General features: G+C 39.7%; 1 protein-coding gene across 3 annotated transcripts in view; it reads right to left on the minus strand.

The window, feature by feature from the left end:
• Positions 1-3,732: 3,732 nt before the first annotated feature.
• Positions 3,733-19,722, minus strand: part of RAB27B (RAB27B, member RAS oncogene family) — a 171,787-nt gene continuing 155,797 nt past the window's right edge. For all 3 annotated transcript variants that reach the window (XM_070452500.1, XM_070452499.1, XM_020905866.2), the window contains 3 exons: positions 15,179-15,282; positions 11,625-11,748; positions 3,733-10,093 (listed from right to left, as the gene is read on the minus strand). In XM_070452500.1, coding sequence (XP_070308601.1) covers positions 9,904-10,093; positions 11,625-11,748; positions 15,179-15,282 — 418 coding nt within the window. In that variant the 3' untranslated portion in view covers positions 3,733-9,903. The remainder of the gene's footprint in view (positions 10,094-11,624; positions 11,749-15,178; positions 15,283-19,722) is intronic.

The following is a 19,722-nucleotide window of genomic DNA, read 5'->3' on the forward strand; positions in this document are numbered from 1 at the left end:
TTATAAATTATCATTAAGAAGTGTTTAAAAAATTGGTATAGTGTATACCACCTGAATAATTGCTTATGATATGCCTTAAAATAAAGAAAGTTGATATCATTTTGTGGGCTTTGTTTCTTTTTACATTAGAATTATTATACATAAATAAATCAAGCAATTGTTATCTGACTGTTCGTGACAATATAATCCATAAAAATAGTTTTTGTCAGTGAAAATATAGTGTATACCATCTGAATAATTGCTTATGATATGCCTTAAAATAAAGAAAGTTGATATCATTTTGTGGGTTTTGTTTCTTTTTACATTAGAATTATTATACATAAATAAATCAAGCAATTGTTATCTGACTGTTCGTGACAATATAATCCATAAAAATAGTTTTTGTCAGTGAGCAGGTATTTAAATAACACCTTGAATTTTTCTCCCAGTTTTCTCTGAATCCAAATTAATAGCAAAACTGATCTATTAAATTTTTATTCTAAAATTGAGAAAATGGTAGCATTATAAAATTAAGAACATATAGACACTTATCGGATTCTTTCATATTGTTTCACTTTGAAAATTCTTACTTGACTTGAAATCCTCTGATCTGAAAATAGTCATAGGATCTTTATCAATATCAAAGTAGGGACCCAATCTTTCAGTAAGTAAAAACTCGTTAAACAAATAAAATCATTATAATTCCTTTCCTTCCTTTCTGCCTTCCTTCATATTGGAATATAACTCAGCAATAACAATAAACCACAAATATTGCAACTATGGATAAATATAAAATTATGATACTTGAAAAAAAATCCAGAAAAAAGAGGACATATTCAATACCATATGATTTTATGGGGACAGGGTGTAAATCAGTATTTGAGGATAGGCATAGAGGGAGAGAGTGTGAAGGAGTACAGAGAAACATTGGGAAGTAGCAGTAATGTTTAGTGTCTCAAATTTTGTTCTAGCCAATGTATTCTTCTTTAAATTTTTTATTGGAATATAGTTGGTTTATAGCGTTTGTTAATTTCAGGTATACAGTGAAGTGAATCAGTTACGTATACATATATCTACTCTTTTTAGATTATCTCCCTGTATAGGCCATTACAGAATATTGAGAAGAGTTCCCTGTGCTATACAGCAGGTTTTTGCTAGTTTTATTTTATATATAGCAGGGTCTATTTAAATCCCAGTCTCCCTTTTTATCCCTCCCTTCCTTATCCCCTTGTGACCAGGTTTGTGATCTACATCTGTGGCTCTATTTCAATAGAGCATCACGTCTTTAAGATTCATTCATTTCTTATTCCACTAAATATTTACTGAGGCTCCCTATTTGCCAGGCCCCTTCTGGATGCCAAGGCAAGAGCAGTGGGGAGAGGGGAGAGGGTGCATGTGGTAGGGAAGAAAGAAAAGGGGGAAATCTCAGTCTTCATAGAAATTTCTTCTAATGACGACGAACAGATAATACACTCAGGGAAGTCCCGTGGACTGTGAAGAAAAGTGAGGCAGAAGATAGGCATAGGGAGTAACCAGGGGTGAAGAGCTGTAGTTCCAATTTTTAATTGACTGATCTTTGAAGCTATTACTGTGAATAGCTCTGTCAGTTACATAGGATGCCGATTTTAAATAAGACCTCTCTCTTTGAAGGTAATATTTAAGCAAAGATAGGAGGAAAGTTAGGGAAGTGACTAGAAGGAGATATTTTTGGGTGGAAGAGGGGTCAGACAGAGCGGGGCACAGGTGCATGAGTCCCACAGGCCAGGTGTATTCTGGAATAGCCAGGACGTCAGCTGGACAGGCAGGTGAAGAATAAGCCCCAGTATTGTCTAAATCATTTTTCATGCAACATATTCCTTCACATTTATGCTGTGTAAGTCATCCCTTTTATTTGTTTAGTAAGTTAGCCTTCAAGCTCGGTTTTGACTTCCTAGCGGTGATAAGCTAGTGATTTTCAGGAATCTGTATCTCAATTCCCTCCTTTGCCCACGTTTCCCTGACTATGAAGCAAGCCCAGGTTCTGTGGAAGGGTCAGTGATGAGAAAACTGCTCTTAAAAGGCTAAGTTGAGATCTTGTTTTGACCTACTCTGTTGGCCTAGAGAACTCAGGCAGAACTGCTCTCCGAAGTCAAGGGACAAGAAGGGGACCCATGAAGCTGGGTAATATGGGTTCATAATCCAGTGTCTTAACTAACATGATGCCAAATCGCTCCTTCGGGTTCACTTTTTCAAGAGGGTGAATGAGCTCATGATGTAAATGTCTCTAGGAAATTAATCAAAGAGATTGAAGTCTGCTGCTTTTTTTTGAAACTCTTGGTTAAAAAAAAATTTTTTTCTCTCAGAAACCTCCAAAAACGGGCCAAAGCGATGATGATTTCAAAAATATGACATGTATCACAAAATCTTTCTAGTACTTACAATAAAGCCTTAGTCAAATTATAATTAGTGTGTTGGCTTCCTAAATCATAATGCAAGCCCCCTAAATGAGTTTCTAACAGAAAAGTAATGCTCACACTCTTATTATAGCTATTCTTTCTCCACAGCTAACAAGCCATATTAGAAACAAAATCTTCCTTGGTATCATGAGCTGTGATCATACAAATACCTTATATACAGTTTTAAAAAGAGAAGTCCTACCATTATAGTTGAATGTTTCGATGGTCTTACTTTTTCTTCAGTATGGGGCACACTATGACTATTTTTACACCCTATAAAACCATTAGGAAAAGCAAATCTCTAATGACCTACCTTGAATTATTTAAGATGAACCCAGGATAAAAAGATTCTGCCTGTGTGACGAGGCATTACTACTGTGGTGAGTCACTCAGTTGTGTTCAACTCTCTGTGACCCCATGAACTGGAGCCTTCCAGGCTCCTCCGTCCATGGGGTTCTCCAGGCAGGCATACCACAGTGGGTTGCCATTCCCTTCTCCAGACACTACCGCTACCAGGGAGTAAAGTTGAGAGAATGGTGCCAAGGATTTATTTGCTTACTGTGGGAGAGTTGTTTATCCTCAAGTTAAAAACTCATCATTATCTTGGCAAAGCTTATCTATGTAACATATGGAGGAAGAACAACTCTGGGAACAACTTTGCGAATGAACATGTAAAAGTAAGCTGTATGGTTGTGGTCTTGAACTGACTTTGAACATCAGTCCTGTTCCCAGGCTGTGACTAAAGGAGATATGACCATCTTCAGCATTTTCCTATGGAAAAGAAATGTTATAATACATTGAAGTATTGACGAACCTTGACATAACTTCAACATATTAACTGCCAATTTTATAAGTGTATCCTTCAAAATTATTAGGAAAGTTCCCTTGAAAATCCCAGTTCTTAAGCAAATAATATGTGGGACTTCCCTTGTGGCTCAGATGCTAAAGAATCTGCCTGCAATGTGGGTGACCTGGGTTTGATCCCTGGGTCAGGAAGATCCCCTGGAGAAGGGAATGGCAACCCACTCCAGTGTTCTTGCCTGGAGAATCCCATGGACAGAGGAGCCTGGACAGCTACAGTTCATGGGGTTGCAGAGTCAGACATGACTGAGTGACTGACACTTTCAGTTTCATATATTAGAAAGTTTAGAGAGATGGATAAAAATCACTTGGCGATATCTAAATAATTTCTTTCCTAGTTCCTAATGGACATCGCTTTTAATGTCATACAGTTTCCATACTGGTATTCACTTTTTGTTCCCCATCCTCCATACATTTGACTACAGTACAGAAATAAGATTGCTTTGAGTACGCAAAATAATGATAAAAATGCATTTTTATTTGAAAAGTGTGCGGAAACAATCACTGAATACAGTTCTGGACTGTAATATTTAAACCCACACACCACAAAATCATTGGATGCTCTGATTTCTGAAGCTACTAGAACTTTGGTACAACAAAATAATGACCTGACAGAGTGTCAGGCACCACAGTCTATTCAGGGGCACAGAGAATAAAAATTCCATGTTCAAGGTTTTAATTTACATTCATAGCACTAGACACAACAGAGATCTGAGTAGATGACAGACAAAACAATCAAACGTGCTTAGCCTAAAAATGAGGATAATATCACTTAAATGTAGACTGTTTGGATACAGTGAAGTACTTCAGTGTTAGGCCAAAATGTTGTCTACTTTTAACACATTAAGCAGGATAACTTACTTTCCTCAAATAATTTCAGATACAGTCAGTATCTTTTACAAGGCTGTGGACACAAAGCCCTATTTATACAAGGAGGATTTTGACCAAATTTTAATATACTATCTAGAATATAATTGGATTCCTTGAAAGAAATACGAGATGACCTACAGAATGAAATGGAACTCATATTTATTTTTTCAATAACTTGAGATATATTGAACATTTTCAATCAAAGATAATGACCAGAGCTGACTACCCATTTCAAGTTTCCGATATCGCTACTAAAATTAGTGTTTTGTGCCTGCTATAACACTTGTGAACATATGGTTGTGAAAGTATGACTGTGATATTTTATTATTCTTAGCTTGGGATAATAGTGTCAGTTTGTGAAATGGAACAGAATTTATAAACCAGTTTCAACATATGTTCTCCTTGGAGCCTGAAATGAACCCTGCGAGTTACACAGGCTTTAGAAGGCTCATATGAGGAGAAGCCATATTTAATGAAGTACCCACAGCTCCCAAGTCGTTCTATCCGGCCACTTTCCTTTCTACAAAACTAGTCTTCCTCTCAAACAGTGTTTGAAAAAATAACCTGGAGAAGAGAAGAGTAAGGATAAGCATATGTTATTGCTTTGCTAGGGACAAATAATATTTTGATGTGTCAACAATAGCCATTGATTAAATAAGGGATCCGTTAGGATAAGAACAGACATGCAGCTCCGACAGAATTTGCCAACGACTAAGTCTACTGAGGGATAATGGCCATGACTTCCAAGACCTGTTGGAAAGAAAAGGAACTGGGGAACAAATTTAAATAACCCAATTCAGAGATGATTTCTTTGTATTTTTTTTTTCTTCGAAAGATGACATGCTTTTAAATAACTGTGTTATTTTGGTACTCGTCTTTTTGTTTGTTTGCCTGTTATTCTCTCTAAATATGGATTAGAAAATATCTTAAACATAGACTGTTGGTAAAAAGAACTGTGCAGAAAGGCCTTTGCGATGCTACTTCTTGAAAAATTAAAGTGCAATTTATGAGGAAATTAGATTCAGATAGGATAAATAAAATGGTTCTAAGCGTCTCAAATTTTGATGCCAATCGTGAAATATTTGGTATTTAAATATTTTTATTAGCTAGTTCTAAGGTCCTAAACTTCTACTTGGAAGATAAAAATAATAGGTAAATATTTGCCGTGGTGGTGGTTTAGTGACTAAGTCGTGTCTGACTCTTGCAACCCCATAGACTAGCCAGCTAGGCTCCTCTGTCCATGGGATTCTCCAGGCAAGAGTACTGAAGTGGGTTGCCATTTCCTTCTCCAGGGGATCTTCCCAACCCAGGATTCAAACCCAGGTCTCCTGCCTTGCAGGCAGATTCTTTACGGACTGAGCTACAAGGGAAGCCCCAAATATATAACTCTTTCTCTGTTTTGGTTTTTTTTTTTTTTCCTACATAAAAATCAGCCTTTTAAGTATGGTCTTCTCCATGTTCTCCCATAGTTAGAAACTCTATTTAGACAACTTGAATCTCTAATCTTTCTTTATAGTTCTTACTCAACAGTGTCATCATGGCTGGGTCTCTACCCAAGAACTCCAAGGCAATAAGTTTATAAAATTCCCTATTCATCTAACAGTTCTACTTTATGAGGCAACTATCTTTATAGATTTATACAACATTGAGACAGCACTCAACTCAGGGCATATTCTCTACTTTCCATGTTTAGGAGCTCAGCACTCTTCCCAGAAATAAGCTTATACCATTTTGGTCAAAGATCAAGAAGAAAATATAGCTTTTGGTGAATTCCTAAACAATAGTTTTAAATATAGACAGCATCTTGGTATCTTTAAAAATGATAATGCTTTCCCTAAAATATTCAAAAACATTAGACGTCTTTTAACGCTTTAAAGCTTGGGAGTAGAAGGTGAAGGACTACTTTTCTATTGCTTTGGCTAACATAGCTCACAGATCTTCCTTTTAAAAAATAATATTAAGTATGTTAGGAAACCAGAAACTTCAATATGATCTCTTTATAATTTGAGTTTTAAACTCCAAAATTCTTTATGGGTGAGGATTCTCCCTCATATTTGTAGTTCCAGGTTATATTCTACACCTAGTTATATACTGTATCTTTTTAAACATATTGCTTTTCCTTCTAACTAACATACCCACTCCATTGGTGAGAATGGGTATGAGCTTCATCAAATTTGTTGATTCACAGTGGACAATATTTACACTTTAAAGACTACTTCAGCTGTTATTAAACTGTCTTTTAATGTAGTCAGTTCTTCGTTATGGTCAAAGCTTCTCTCTTTCATAAAGGAGACAAGAAAGGGCTGGAAAAACTCTTGCCCAATCCTTCTTATCTGAATGGGTTGGCAGAGAATAACTTGTACTAGAAGCATAACAAAGCACTCACTGATACCCAGAATGCCCTATCTGGTTAAAAACAACAGGGAAAATATTTACTTTAGTAAAATGCTGGTTTTGAATTATTTGTAGCATGATAGCTGATAATATGGAAATGATAGCAACTTGGCTAGAGTGGTCACTGGCCAGAGTTTTAAAAGTCTTATGTCAAGACCCACAAGTTAAATTTCCAGTACTCAGCATTTTTTCTGCCAATCTGTGACTTCTTATCCTCATCACAACAAGACAGACATGTTCTCTTAACTACTTCTGATAAATTTTCCAAAGGATTTTTTTTTTAGATTAAAAGGTAATCTTGTACCTAATCACAGTTAGAGTCTCAAGAAATGTCCATTTCCCAAAATGTGACCAAGAGATGGTGGTAATAATCTTTGGATTTGAATAATATCCTTATACCCTTTGCTGAAGACAACAAAATAACTTTAGCTGCACTAGTGTCTCTGTGAGCCCTTCCTATACCATGGTATTATAGGAATTGAGCTATGTGGCTATAGACAAATTTGGTCATGGAGGTATCTGAGGCACTGTATTAGGACAATGTAAACATCAAACCAGTGTAAACACTTCAGAAATGGTTTCTATATTGGAAAGAACTTCACATACATTTTAAATAATTCTCCAAAATAAAATATGGCTTACTAAAGCATTTGGGAGATAATACGTAACACATGTTGCTATGTGTTAACAATGCAATTCTTCAAAAGCAGTCTTATACTTCATGACTTCAAATCAATTTAAAATTGTAACACGAATTATATGGAACAAATGATTCTGAAATAATGAAAGAGTAATGGTTACTAGTAATGGTTACATAGACTTTAGGGTCTTAAGTCAAACTCAACAGAGAATAAAATATTTTAGATCAAGTATGTAAAAGTATAATACTATTTTAAAATAATATTCTTGACTGTTTTTAATTTTGTTCCTCTTGATATTATTACCCAATAATTGTTATTTTTATAGGAATAGTTCTATACTTAAAGGCATCATCACCCTCTGCTTCATGCTATGGCTATCAAATAATAATCTTAAAATAGCTCCTGAACTAAAAGCTTGTTAAATAACTGACAGTGACAGAATCTTGGCATAAGCAAATCAATCATATAACTGGAAAATAAATAGAAAAAATAAATATCCAAAATAGAATGCATTTTGGATTTTTAGAAAGACTAAATATTTCCTATTATGGAAACGCAGGGGACATCACAATTTGAATCCAAAGGAGAAATCGATATAATGACCACAAGAATTCACCAAAATTTGCCACTTCGATGGTTACATTGGTTTTGCTCATATGCCTTCCAGAGGAAACATCTTTGATGTCAGCTAATATCTAATATCCTTTGGGCACAGGCACTGAGGTCATGAAGAGCATCAAAGAGAAAAGCGACGTGGGAGGGAATACCCCACCCATGACCAGTTTTAGAAGTTGGCATCACACAGGAATCACAGGACCTGGGCAGCCAACATGGAGACTGTGTTAGTCTGTTAAGGGACTGACTTAAAAGCTTCCAAATTACCTGATTCATGGCACATTTCTGGGTCTTACAGCTGGATGCTCCCTTGGATGTGTGTTCCAAAAACTGATTTGTACCAGATGGAGTTTGATAGAGGAGGTTAAAGGTGGGGGACTGGGATTTAGAGTTTCCTACATTTGTAACTTAACAAAAAATATACAAAGTCTAGAAAAGTGCAGTTTAATTGGCAAAATTTTCTACAAAGAAGAACTAGCCTTTAGAAAAATCATATACTCATAATAAACAGAAAAAACTTAAAGTATGATGACTTTGTTATTGATAAACTTGACTGAAACACTTGAAGTTTAAAAGGAATGGCTTATGTTTATCAGAAGCTAAAATAAAAAACCAATGTAATATTAGACACAGTAATAAGAATAGGCCAATGGAAAATGCTTTTGTGATCATTTTTAGAAAGAAAAGACAGCATTATGGGAAAAATAAAGCCATTAACCAAATTTTGGTGAGACAGGATACAGTTCCATCTCTGCCAACCCCCAAATATAGTTCACCCATAGGTATTTTGCCTTAGGCAAAATAAAAACAGATGCTAAATACACTGTAATATGGCATGAGGTATCATCAACTTTTTTGTGATGAATGACATGAAAATTAAGTGACCATAAAATTGATCCATCATAATTCCGAAGTTGTTAATCTACAAAGTGACACACCAGTGTTTTTACAGTTGAGTCAAAGCCAAGGGTGGGTGTAGGCTGGAGGGGGGCAATGTGATACAGAGTTTCTAGTACTTTGTAAATTAGAAACCTAGAATTAATAGTCACTTTTTATTTCATATCATCAGCATATTTTATCCAAAAAATTAAGGCTAAATAGTTTTTCTTGAGTTCATAAAGAGATATTTAATAAACAGCAATCTTTAATTTCTCTTTGTGACTGTTTATCATGATTTGCTAAGAAATGTGAAATGTGAAGCTGAACACTACACCAGAAGCTGAGCACTAGACCAGTTTCTAAAACTGTGCTGGGAATGGAAACCTCTGGACACTCTCTTAATGCCAACCAATAATGTCAGCTTTCAACTGGCTGGACTGAAATTTGGCTAAGTAATTCTCCCAGACATCTGTAAGAGACACATTTAATTTCAGTTGTCCAAATGCCATTTTCCCATACCTTCATCTCTCTCTCTGGGCCTTCTTCTTGTCCTCTGTCATTCACAGTCCTATTCTTGTCTATCTGCCATTTATTAAGAATATACAAATGGCATTATTACACAGTCTCTTACATATTCTCAGAAGTCTGACATTCATCCTCTCGTAACTTTATCAGTAATGTTGTCATTCTAGCACAGCTTATAGGATATACATAGTAATGTCACTCTAAATGAACCACTTAGAATTCTTTATTGTGTATGCACTTTTAGCTAATATGTACCCCTCAATGCAAACCTGAAAGTCCAAATCAGAATCTATGTAACTAGTAAATCCACCTTTAAAAAACAAGTCATCTTTCTGTGTTCTCCCTTCAGAAACCTATTCTTGTCCCCAGTGTGACAAGGTAATTTTGGTTCTGATGGAAAACTCACTGGTATCTCTTCTTTCACACTCTTTTCTATGTTCATCTTCTTTATGAAAAAAACAAATTGAGTATCCATGATGGTACAATGACACTGGGAAATCTTTGATCTTGTTTGGAGGGGCCTTGGGGATTACTGGCCAACTCTTTTGAACACTGTTGACTATTCAGGTTTTTTTAAATTTCTGGCAGGAAAAGAAAGACATGCCGTTATACACGGTTTACTCAACAAAAATTGTATGGTTTGTCGCTCTTTTTGGAAGTGACGTTTGCCTGGGGTTCTGGATGATCGGAGGCTGGGGTAAAGTCTAACAGGCACATTTCTTCTCTGCTGGCTTTTCCCCATCCAGCTTTCCAGAGCTGCTTCCATTGATGGTGTCGGGGATGTGGGTCTTCTCTACACACTGTTCCATTCGTTTCATTATTAAGTCCAGAAGGGTTTCCACAGCTTTTTCCACATTCTGGCCAGTCGCTGCACTTGTTTCAAAATATGGTATGCTAGAATGGAAGAGATGACAAATATTTTTGCAAGGAAGGAACCAGAAAAGATACAACAAGATGTGTCAGTGAGTCACACATGCGAAAACATGGCTGGCTGAGAGATTGTGAAATAATCACGATTTTGCTGGCTGAGTTGGAAAACATCCTTGGTTTTCCTCAGTGAGTGAAAACTGGTAGGTTGCCTTTATGTATGGGTGTAACCAGTGTTACCGGCAAGGAAACTGCTACAAGAGGTGCTCAGGTACTTGAAGCCAAGCATCATCACTGATTTTTTAAGAATGAAGAGGGCAAATATGCCTAAACTAGTGATCAATGTTGCCATTAAACTATTAGTGTGTTAGTCGCTCAGCTGTGTCCGACTCTTTGCAACCCCATGAACTGTAGCCCACCAGGCTCCTCTGTCTGGGATGCTCCAGGCAAGAATACTGGAGTGGGTTGCCATTCCCTTCTCCAGAGGATTTCCTGACCCAGGGATCGAACCCAGGTCTCCCGCATTGCAGGCAGGTTCTTTACCATCTGAGCCACCAGGGAAGCCTATTAAACGCTTACTTCCCTATAATCAATTGTCTAGAAGTCTGATTTAGAAATTAGGCAGGGACTACATAGGCTATTCATGTGAATACAACCCACATTTATTTAGAATCCAAAGTTTCAAGAAGACATGTACATTTATTTGTAAAACTCGCAAGGAGGTAAAGAACTGTCACATTTGGCAAAAGAACTTAAATTTGAAAAACAATGACAATTTCTGCCTTGGAAATCAGTTTCTAACTACTTGGGGTGTTTAAACATTTTTTAACTAGCTAGGATAATAATAATAATAATAATTGGACTTCCCTGGTGGTTCAAATGGTAAAGAATCTGCCTGCAATGCAAGAGACATGGGTTCCATCCCTGGGTCAGAAAGATCCCCTGGAGAAGGGAATGGTCGCCCACTCAAGTATTCTTGCCTGGAGAATTCCATGGACAGAGGAGCCTGGCGGGCTACAGTCCATGGGGTCGCAAAGAGTCAGATAAGACTGAGTGACTAACACTTTCACTTTCAGGATAATAATTGCAGTATTACATCCAGGTCAGGTATTATTCCTTAGAGTTTTGCAGCTATTGAGAGGCTGTAGAACACAGTGTTCAAAATGATGGGCTCTGATCTCAGACAGCCTGGATTGAATTCAAGCTCTACCACTCACTAGCTATGTGGCCTTCCATAAGTTACTCAACTTCTCTGTGTCTCAATTCCTCATATATCACATGGGATAACTCTAAATTTCCTATATATAATTACAGGGGTTAGATAAATTAAAGTCTAGGACTAGTTGCTAGCACACAATAAGCATTCAGTAAATGTGAGTGGTTATTATTGTTAAATAATTTCATTAAAAGCATCACCTATATTCCTCTGGGAGATCTTTTTCATTCATCTGTCATTCCTGAATCAAGGGGATCCCTCTGAATATCAGTTTCATGACCCTGTCCCCTAACTAAGCAGCAGTGTGTGAGGTCAGAGGATATTTCCACGTAGCCGACTTACCCGTATTTTTCAGCCAGGTCCCGGGCTTGCCGTTCATTGACTTCCCTCTGGTCTGGCAGGTCTGCCTTGTTGCCAATTAATACTATATCTGGATTTTCACAATAAGCATTTGCTTGCAGTTGGCCTTGGAAAGAAAACAGATGGAACCAGCAAGTTAGTTGTAAACAAGTGATGCCAAAAGACTGCTCATACTTCAGGGTCCTAATCGAATGGTGCGTCTCCAGCTTAGCTGTTTACGAGTTATATCAGCCAAGGTGCTTAACTCTTCCCAGCCACAGTTTTCTTGCCTAGAACGTGGAGATACTGCCTCACAGGTGGCAGGCTGTGAAGATTAGTAAGAGTGTGTATGAAGCACCTGTGTGAATACCTGTCAGTGATCTTCTACATCTGGGGAAATGACCTCTGAGACGAACGTAGGTGAGGTGATGTGTGCTCAGCCATGTCCGACCCTTTGCGACCCCATGGACTGTGGCCTGCTAGGTCCCTCTGTCCATAAGATTCTCCAGGCGAGAATGCTAGAGTGGGGTGCCACTTCCTTCTCCAGGGGATCGTCTCAACGCGGGAATTGAACCTGTGTCTCCTGCACTGGCAGGCGGATTCTTTATCACCGCACCCCCTGGAAATGAACATCTGGGAATGTTCATCTGAGTTGAATATACTGCTTTTCAGACCATTTATTCCTCAAATAAAAGTGAAGATAAGAGAACATGGTCTTAAAGTATATGTGTGTGTGTGCTAAGTCACTTCAGTCGTGGCTGACTCTCTGCAACCCTCTGGACTATAGCCTGCCAGGCTCCTCTGGCCATGGGATTCTCTAGGCGAGAACACTGAAGCGGGTCGCCATTCTCTTCTTCAGGGGATCTTTCCCCCTCCCCGGATCGAACACCCGCGTCTCCTATGTCTCCTGCATTAGCAGGTGGTTTCTTTGCCACTAGTGCCCGCTGGTACAGGGGCTCTCTGCTCTTTCCTTCAGGACGCGGCTATGTTTTTCTTTCCTGAAATTCAAGGTAATGATTCATAAGAGCAGAGCTTTTTTAAACCACCCCAAATTCATGTAGAAATAATATTAAGACAGGTTATTTGTTTTTCTCTTTTTTCCAAAAGAAGGGAGGTATGGGGGGAGGAGGAGGAAGAGAAGGAAGGGAGGGAGGAAGGAAAGAAATGATTAAAAAGAGAAAAACCGTGCCAACCTGTATTTTCAAGGTTATGGGACTATTTTACTCTCTACCTCAAGGCATGCTAAGTGTAACCGTGTTGAGGCCAGGGGAGGAAGTGACTCTGTAACACCAGTTGTTTGGGTATTAGGAATTAAAGCCTTATCAGAAATGGCAATTAATTATCTTAAATCCCAACAGTATTCTGGAAAATTTTAGAAGCAAGGGAGCATCTCATCTACCTTGAAAAATGATGAACAAATCACTCTGAAAGACCTGAATAGCCTTATTATCTCCTTATCTCCCCAGAATCTAATAATAACATTTGGTGTGTTATCTAATAATATTGCCTATTAGTAAAAATAAAATATTATCTATTATCCAATAATAACACTTTAGACAAAGAAATGTAATAATAAAAGAAAATGGAAACAGATCCTAGGATGAACACTCATTTGGAGAAGCAAATAGGTAAGTCAGAATTTGTTAGTATTTTTCTCCACTAGCACAACTGTGTTAGCGAGCTTACATTTAAAGCCATTATATATATATATATATATATATATAAAAATATGTAATATGAAATAATAAGATATGCATATATTTGAGAATCTACACAGCCAGATACTTAGCCAGGTGCTCTGGGGTATCGCAACAGAACAAGCAGACCAAGTTTGAACCTTTACAGAGCTCACCTTCTAGAGGTGGAAAGAATCAAAACCACAAGGAAGCAAAGAAAGAAGGGGCGGCAGAGGATGAGATGGTTGGCTGGCACCGCTGACTCAGCAGACATGAAGTTGAGTACTAGCTCCTGGAGATAATGAGGGACAGGGAAGCCTGGCATGCTGCAGTCCATGAGATCACAAAGAGTTGTACACAACTTAGTGACTGAAAAACAATGACAAAGAGGAATCGGGTGGAGAGGGAGGTGGGAGGGGGGATCGGGATGGGGAATACTTGTAAATCCATGACTAAATCATGTCAATGTATGACAAAAACCACTACAATATTGTAAAGTAATTAGCCTCCAACTAATAAAAATAAATGAAAAAAAGAAAAAAGAAAAACAATGATAAAACAAAGAAATATATGATATGATATGATGTAATATATATGATGTCAGGTGGGGGCAGTGATCAAATGAAGCAGAAAGTGTCCTGAGCACACTCAGAGTGATGAAGAACAGTTTTAGATGGAGCCATCAGGAAAGCTTCTCCCAAGAGATAAATGAAGTCTGAACAAGAACTTGAAGGAGGCGAAAGAATTAATACATGGTGTAAACGGGAAAACAGAAATCAAGGCAGAAGGAAGCAGGGACCAAAGGCCCCAAGGCAGGACTGTACTTTTTGGGAGAGCCCTTCGGCTGGGGGCCAGTGAGCAGGGGCAGAGAGAACGAGCTACAGAGGAAGCGACGATGATGGTCTTTGCTGTTGTTTAGTCGCTAAGTCATGTCTGACTCTTTGGGACCCCATGGCCTGCAGCACGCCAGGCTTCCATGATGGCCTCAGAGGTCAGCAAAGGACTCTGGGTTTTCTTCCAAGTGAAGTGGGAAACCCCAGAAGGATTTGGAGCAGGGTATAACATGATCTGATCTTTCAAACAATAGCGCTCTGGCCACAGACAGCCCCGACACTCTAGAATTAAGTAGCACCAGCCCCAGGGGATTGCTAGCGTGTCCCAGTGCGTTCAAAACTGGTATTTGTAACCTTAAATATGGTCTTTAGTGCTACATCTATTTTTTAAAAAGGAAAAATAAAATACCACTCTTCTGTGCTGATTTACATCAATCTGGCTTTAATAACTGATTAGGTTAATTTGAAGTTTTACTGTGTTTAAATTGCCATGAAAGCTGGAGATTTTTCTCTACCAGTCTCTCACATTTGAACACTTGTTCAAAAAAAGTAAAATTTCAACGTGAGCTTATTGACAGACACACTATGTGGTATCTTCATGCGGCTGCTCTGCTCTGAAACAATTTCTCACCTAACTGATCCCTGAGTTAACTATTTAGTTAACCCATGTGCAAGGGCACACACTGTAGGTGCCCGTGTGCCTACTCAGAAAATGCCGTGCTTCTCTGTGTCCACTCCAGGCTAGACAAAGTAGAAGTGACTGCTCGCTTAGTTGTAAGAAGTCCTTCGAGACTTACTGCACACGTGGAATGAATGGCCCGTCCATTGCAATCATAAAGTCCTTATGTATAGGTGGTGATTCGTCTAAGGTGTCAAAGGAAAAACCAATTCCAAGCCACTTTGAGTGAGCCACATACAAGCCACCACTTTAAAGGTAACATGGGCAACACTAAACCTGTGACTTTCTGGTTTCATCTTGTGAGGCCAAGAAGCAGATAGAGCTATTGGGTCCCGACGTGCCCAACAGAAGTTATTCAGTCCCACTTACTCATCCAGTTTCTGACATTTAAGAAGCTCTGTTGACTGGTGAGGTCAAACATTAATAAGAAACCCATGGCGTCTCTGAAGAATGCCGTAGTGAGGCTCCGGAATCTGCCAAGAAAACAGTGGACAGTTCTGAAAGTTAGTGCGCTGGATACTCTGATGACAATACAAACAACACTGTGTCCCTTTCAGATATGAACTCTCCATGGCATCCCTCTAGATGATCCTCCCGAGTGGGTGAGTGGGCAGAAAGACTGCTGAAGGGTCAGAGGAGCCCATCTGGTTGTAGATTTAAGATCCCGTTGAGGCTTTATGTTCCACAGCAGGCGCGCATGCAAGAGTCTGTAACCTTCAATCACACGCTTGCTTACACAGCCTCTTGGAATCCTTCTCTCTTTGGCTCACAGGCATCTTGTGGCCCACAGTTAAAATATAAGGCACTTCAGGACTGAGACTTTAACTTCTACTTTTCAATTTTCCTGTCTGTGGCCAGAAGGAAGCTTAGCACATGGCAGGCTGAAAATGAGTGCCTGTGATTGTGTGCAGAGAACCACAACTGTCAGCAGCTGGAACTAGGGTTCTTTTGTAGGGAAAAACAACATTGGCGAGATAACGCTTTTATTCGTACTCTTTGGGGATAAAACATGCATGTCTCTTAAGGAGAAGGAAGAAAGACAGTGAAGAAAGGAAGAAGAAAACTTTATGATTAGGGGACTGGAGGGAAGGGCAGAAAGACTTACTAGTTGAGGACAGAAAGTAAGAACACTCAATTCTAAGGGAGGATTTTGAAGAATACACTCCATCATGTGCAATGTAAACACTTTCTCTGTCTTCCTCCAACCCTCTCTACCCCAACATCCTCAGGGAAGTTGAAGATGCTCTGAGATCCACTTCAATGTATGCAATGGGCAAAACCGGAGATGACACGCAGGGCCCAGAGAAGCTTTGGGTTATACTGACAAAGAAGTGAAGTTGGCCACTGGTTTTAAGAAAGACACGTGACTTTAAACAGAGAAGCAGATCTCTTCCTATCCTAAAAGTCCTCCTAATATTTTGGTCACCTATTTTGGCCTATTTGTAGATTCTTGGGTTTCCTCTGGGTTCTATTCTTGACCCCTTCATCCTCTACGTGCATTCACTGGGTTATTTCGTCTACTTTGCTGGCTCAATTATCCTGGTGTATACGTGGAACCCCAAGTTTATAGGTCTAGATCTTTCCTGCCTTGCTACTTGTATGCCCAATTACTTGCTGGATATTTCCACTTGGAGGAAACTAAGGTACCATCAACCTCACATGTTTGAAACCAAACTCACCCTCCCTCTGATTTTTCTATCAGTCACCATCCTCCTTGGGTGCCACGGCCTCCTTCTCCTTCACCTGTTATATACAAGCAGTCAACAAATATCTCCTGACCCTCTCATGTCCCTCCACGTACCCTGCCACTACTCTAGTTTCGAGGCCATTATCTTCCACCAGGATAATTTCGACAGCATTCTCAACAGGCTTCCTGTCTCCAGTGTTGTTCGGGTCCTCTCATTCCCTGATTTCTTCCTATTGATTCTATAAACCCTCTGCTAAAAATGTCAGATGATGGTACCTGGCTCTAAAGATAATGACTGAACTTTTCAATAATCCGCCAAGGCTCTGCATGAACTGACCCTTGCTCATCTATCCAGCTTTATCTCCTGACTACCCACAGGCATGCTGAGCTTCTTTAAGTTCTTGGAAAGTTCACGCTTTCCCCTGGGCTTTCACACACGCTGTTATTCCTGTGGGTGACCTTGCCTTCAGGCTTCCTTTACCTCCTACCTCTTTAGCCAGGAAAAGATTTACTCATACACTGTGTATGAGTGTATATATTTATACATATAAGAGGATCACTTCCCCACGCAGACTTCCCAACACCACCATCTGGGTATGGACTCCTCCTGCTGTACCCGACAGCCACCAGCCAGTCCTTGCTTCCCTGTTACTGTCCTGGAGCTTTATTGAAATTGTTTATTTGTCCAAATTCCATCCTAGATGGGAACCTCCAAGAGAAAAGAAGCGGTGTTTTTAACTCGCTATCCATTGCATTTTCATGACTCTGAAATTTTTTTTTTTTTTTTGATGATTGTTTGCCAAATTTAGAGAAACAAAGATAGAAAATAAAAAGGATATGAAATTATTAAGGAGGTAAATGACTTCAATAGAAACAATACTTTTAATATGGAGACACAGAAAAGAGATATTTTAGTTAAGACTATTTATTTCCAAAATAAGATTCTTTGGTAGGATATAATCATGATGATTATGAAATACCAAAAGTCTCACTCAATTTTATCCTTGTGGATTTGTCCCTGCCAGTCACTAGAAGCTCAGAGATTATGGTGCTTTCATTGAGTGGTTGTTTCTTTCTCTTTGGGGACTAACTGTACTCACAAAACTGTCTCCTACTCAAACCACAAGAGTGTGGCTAAGTCAGCCCCGATTCTGTTCTCTGTCCTGTCTTTTTTAAGTGCATGAGTCTGTGTGTTTCTCATTTGAGCACAAATCTACTGCGCCTTTCTCCCCTCTCATTACCACAGCCCATGACAGTTACTTTAAAATGTGCTTGTTGGATAGATCTCATTGGAGCAAACACTTGTGCATCCATAGCAACAGGGACAGGATACTTCCGCTCTGAGCCAGGTTCATGCCCTGGACCACTCCACCGCTGCACCCTCGTGAGCACCCGGAGTTTCCAGGCTTTTGTGCTCATGTTTAGTCCCTCAGTCGTGTCCAACTCTTTGCGACCCCATGGACTGTAGCCCACCAAGCTCCTCTGTCCATGGGATTTTCCAGACAAGAACACTGGAGTGGGCTGCCATTTCCTCCTCCAGGGGATCCTCCCAACCCAGGGATCAAACCCATGTCTCCTGTGTCTCCTGCAATGTCAGGCTGATTCTTCACCACGGCGCCACCAGGGAAGCCTTTCCAGGGTTTACTCCATGAGTAATCTTATTTATTTCTAGCTCCACCCACCAACCTCATTTTGTCCCCAGAATGTGGAAAGCTAGGACCCCATGAATAATCAGATCCCAGGGGCACGTAATAGCTCTTTATCCCTCACTGAGAACTAAGTCTGTGCTCTGCATCCTTTAGGTTTACCTAGGGGTATGATCTTTTTCCTCCTTCCCATAATGTGACTTTTATCACTAACCATTATCTTACGTGGGTTACAGTGCCAGACGTCCTCGGGCACGGGCTTGAGGTGTGAGGCATTGTTTATCTTGTTGCTTAGCTACACTTTAATATACAGAACGCAAAATTCTCAAGGGATGAATAACCTTGGTGTTACTAAGACAATCCCTAGTATTTCCATTTCTCTCCTAGAGCAGCTGTCTTAAGGGGACAGATGAGAGAAGCCTGCCATCATGCTAGGCTGACATATCGTGTGCGAAGACATATGGGAACCACATTTTCTCATATTACTTCTTCAAAAATGAATTAAATTGGTCTATAAAACATACATCTTTGTGACAACAAAACTGACACATGAACAGAGATTCCTGTGAGGAACGACTTCAGAGGAACCAGCCGCGTTGAAGGATGTGTGTAAATGGAATTCACAGTCAAAAGAGCTCCCAGAGAGGGCCCGGCACCTCTCCCGGCGTTTACACTCACTGAACGTGAGAATGTTTTGGACTCATTTCAAAGCCTGAAGTGTTTACAAGCATAAACATTGTAAGACATGTGATGCAGAATTTGGAGGTATGTGCCTTCTACTTATCTTCTCTGACAACCTATTGCCAATTTCTGTTTCATCTAATATTGAAAAGCTTCACTAGCTTGGGGTCTTTTGCACTTTGAAAGCTTGGATCTCAAAGAAATGTATTTTCTTCAAATCATGGCATAGCACTACCAGCTCTAAACAATCAACACTACGGTCTACTGGGTGTCTCTTGTCTGGGTCGCTGCACCCGAGACAAGGCTGAGAAAACAATCACGGTCTCTGTTCTTATGAAGCTCACAATTGTTGGGGTGAGAAGGCCACAAGTGAATTGAAGAACAGCCGTGAGAGACAAAAATAAAAGACACGCCTTATCACAAGATGTTGTTGTTTAATCACTAAGTTGCGTCCAACTCTCTTGCGAGCCCATGGGCTGTTGTCTGCCAGGCTCCTTTGCCCACGGGTTTTCCTAGGCATGAATCCTGGAGTGGTTTGCCACTTCCTTTTCCAGGGGAATCTCTCTGACCCAGGGATCGAACCCATGTCTCCTGCATTGGCAGGCGAATTTTTTATCACTGAGCTACCAGGGAAGTCTTATTATAAGGTGGTATATAATCAATTAACTTATTTAATTAAAGTAACTCAAAGCATGGATGGGTTTCCCGGGTGGCACTAGTGGTAAAGAACCTACCTGCCAATGCAAGAGACACAGGGCACTGGGTTCCACCCCTGGGCAGGGAAAATCCTCTGGAGGAGGGCATGATGGCAGCCCACTCCAGGATTCTTGCCTGGAGAATCCCATGGACAGAGGAGCCTGGTGGGCTACAGTCCATAGCGTCGCGAAGAGTTGGACATG

This window comes from Odocoileus virginianus, chromosome 22 (assembly GCF_023699985.2).
Source record: "Odocoileus virginianus isolate 20LAN1187 ecotype Illinois chromosome 22, Ovbor_1.2, whole genome shotgun sequence".
Lineage (NCBI taxonomy): Eukaryota > Metazoa > Chordata > Mammalia > Artiodactyla > Cervidae > Odocoileus > Odocoileus virginianus.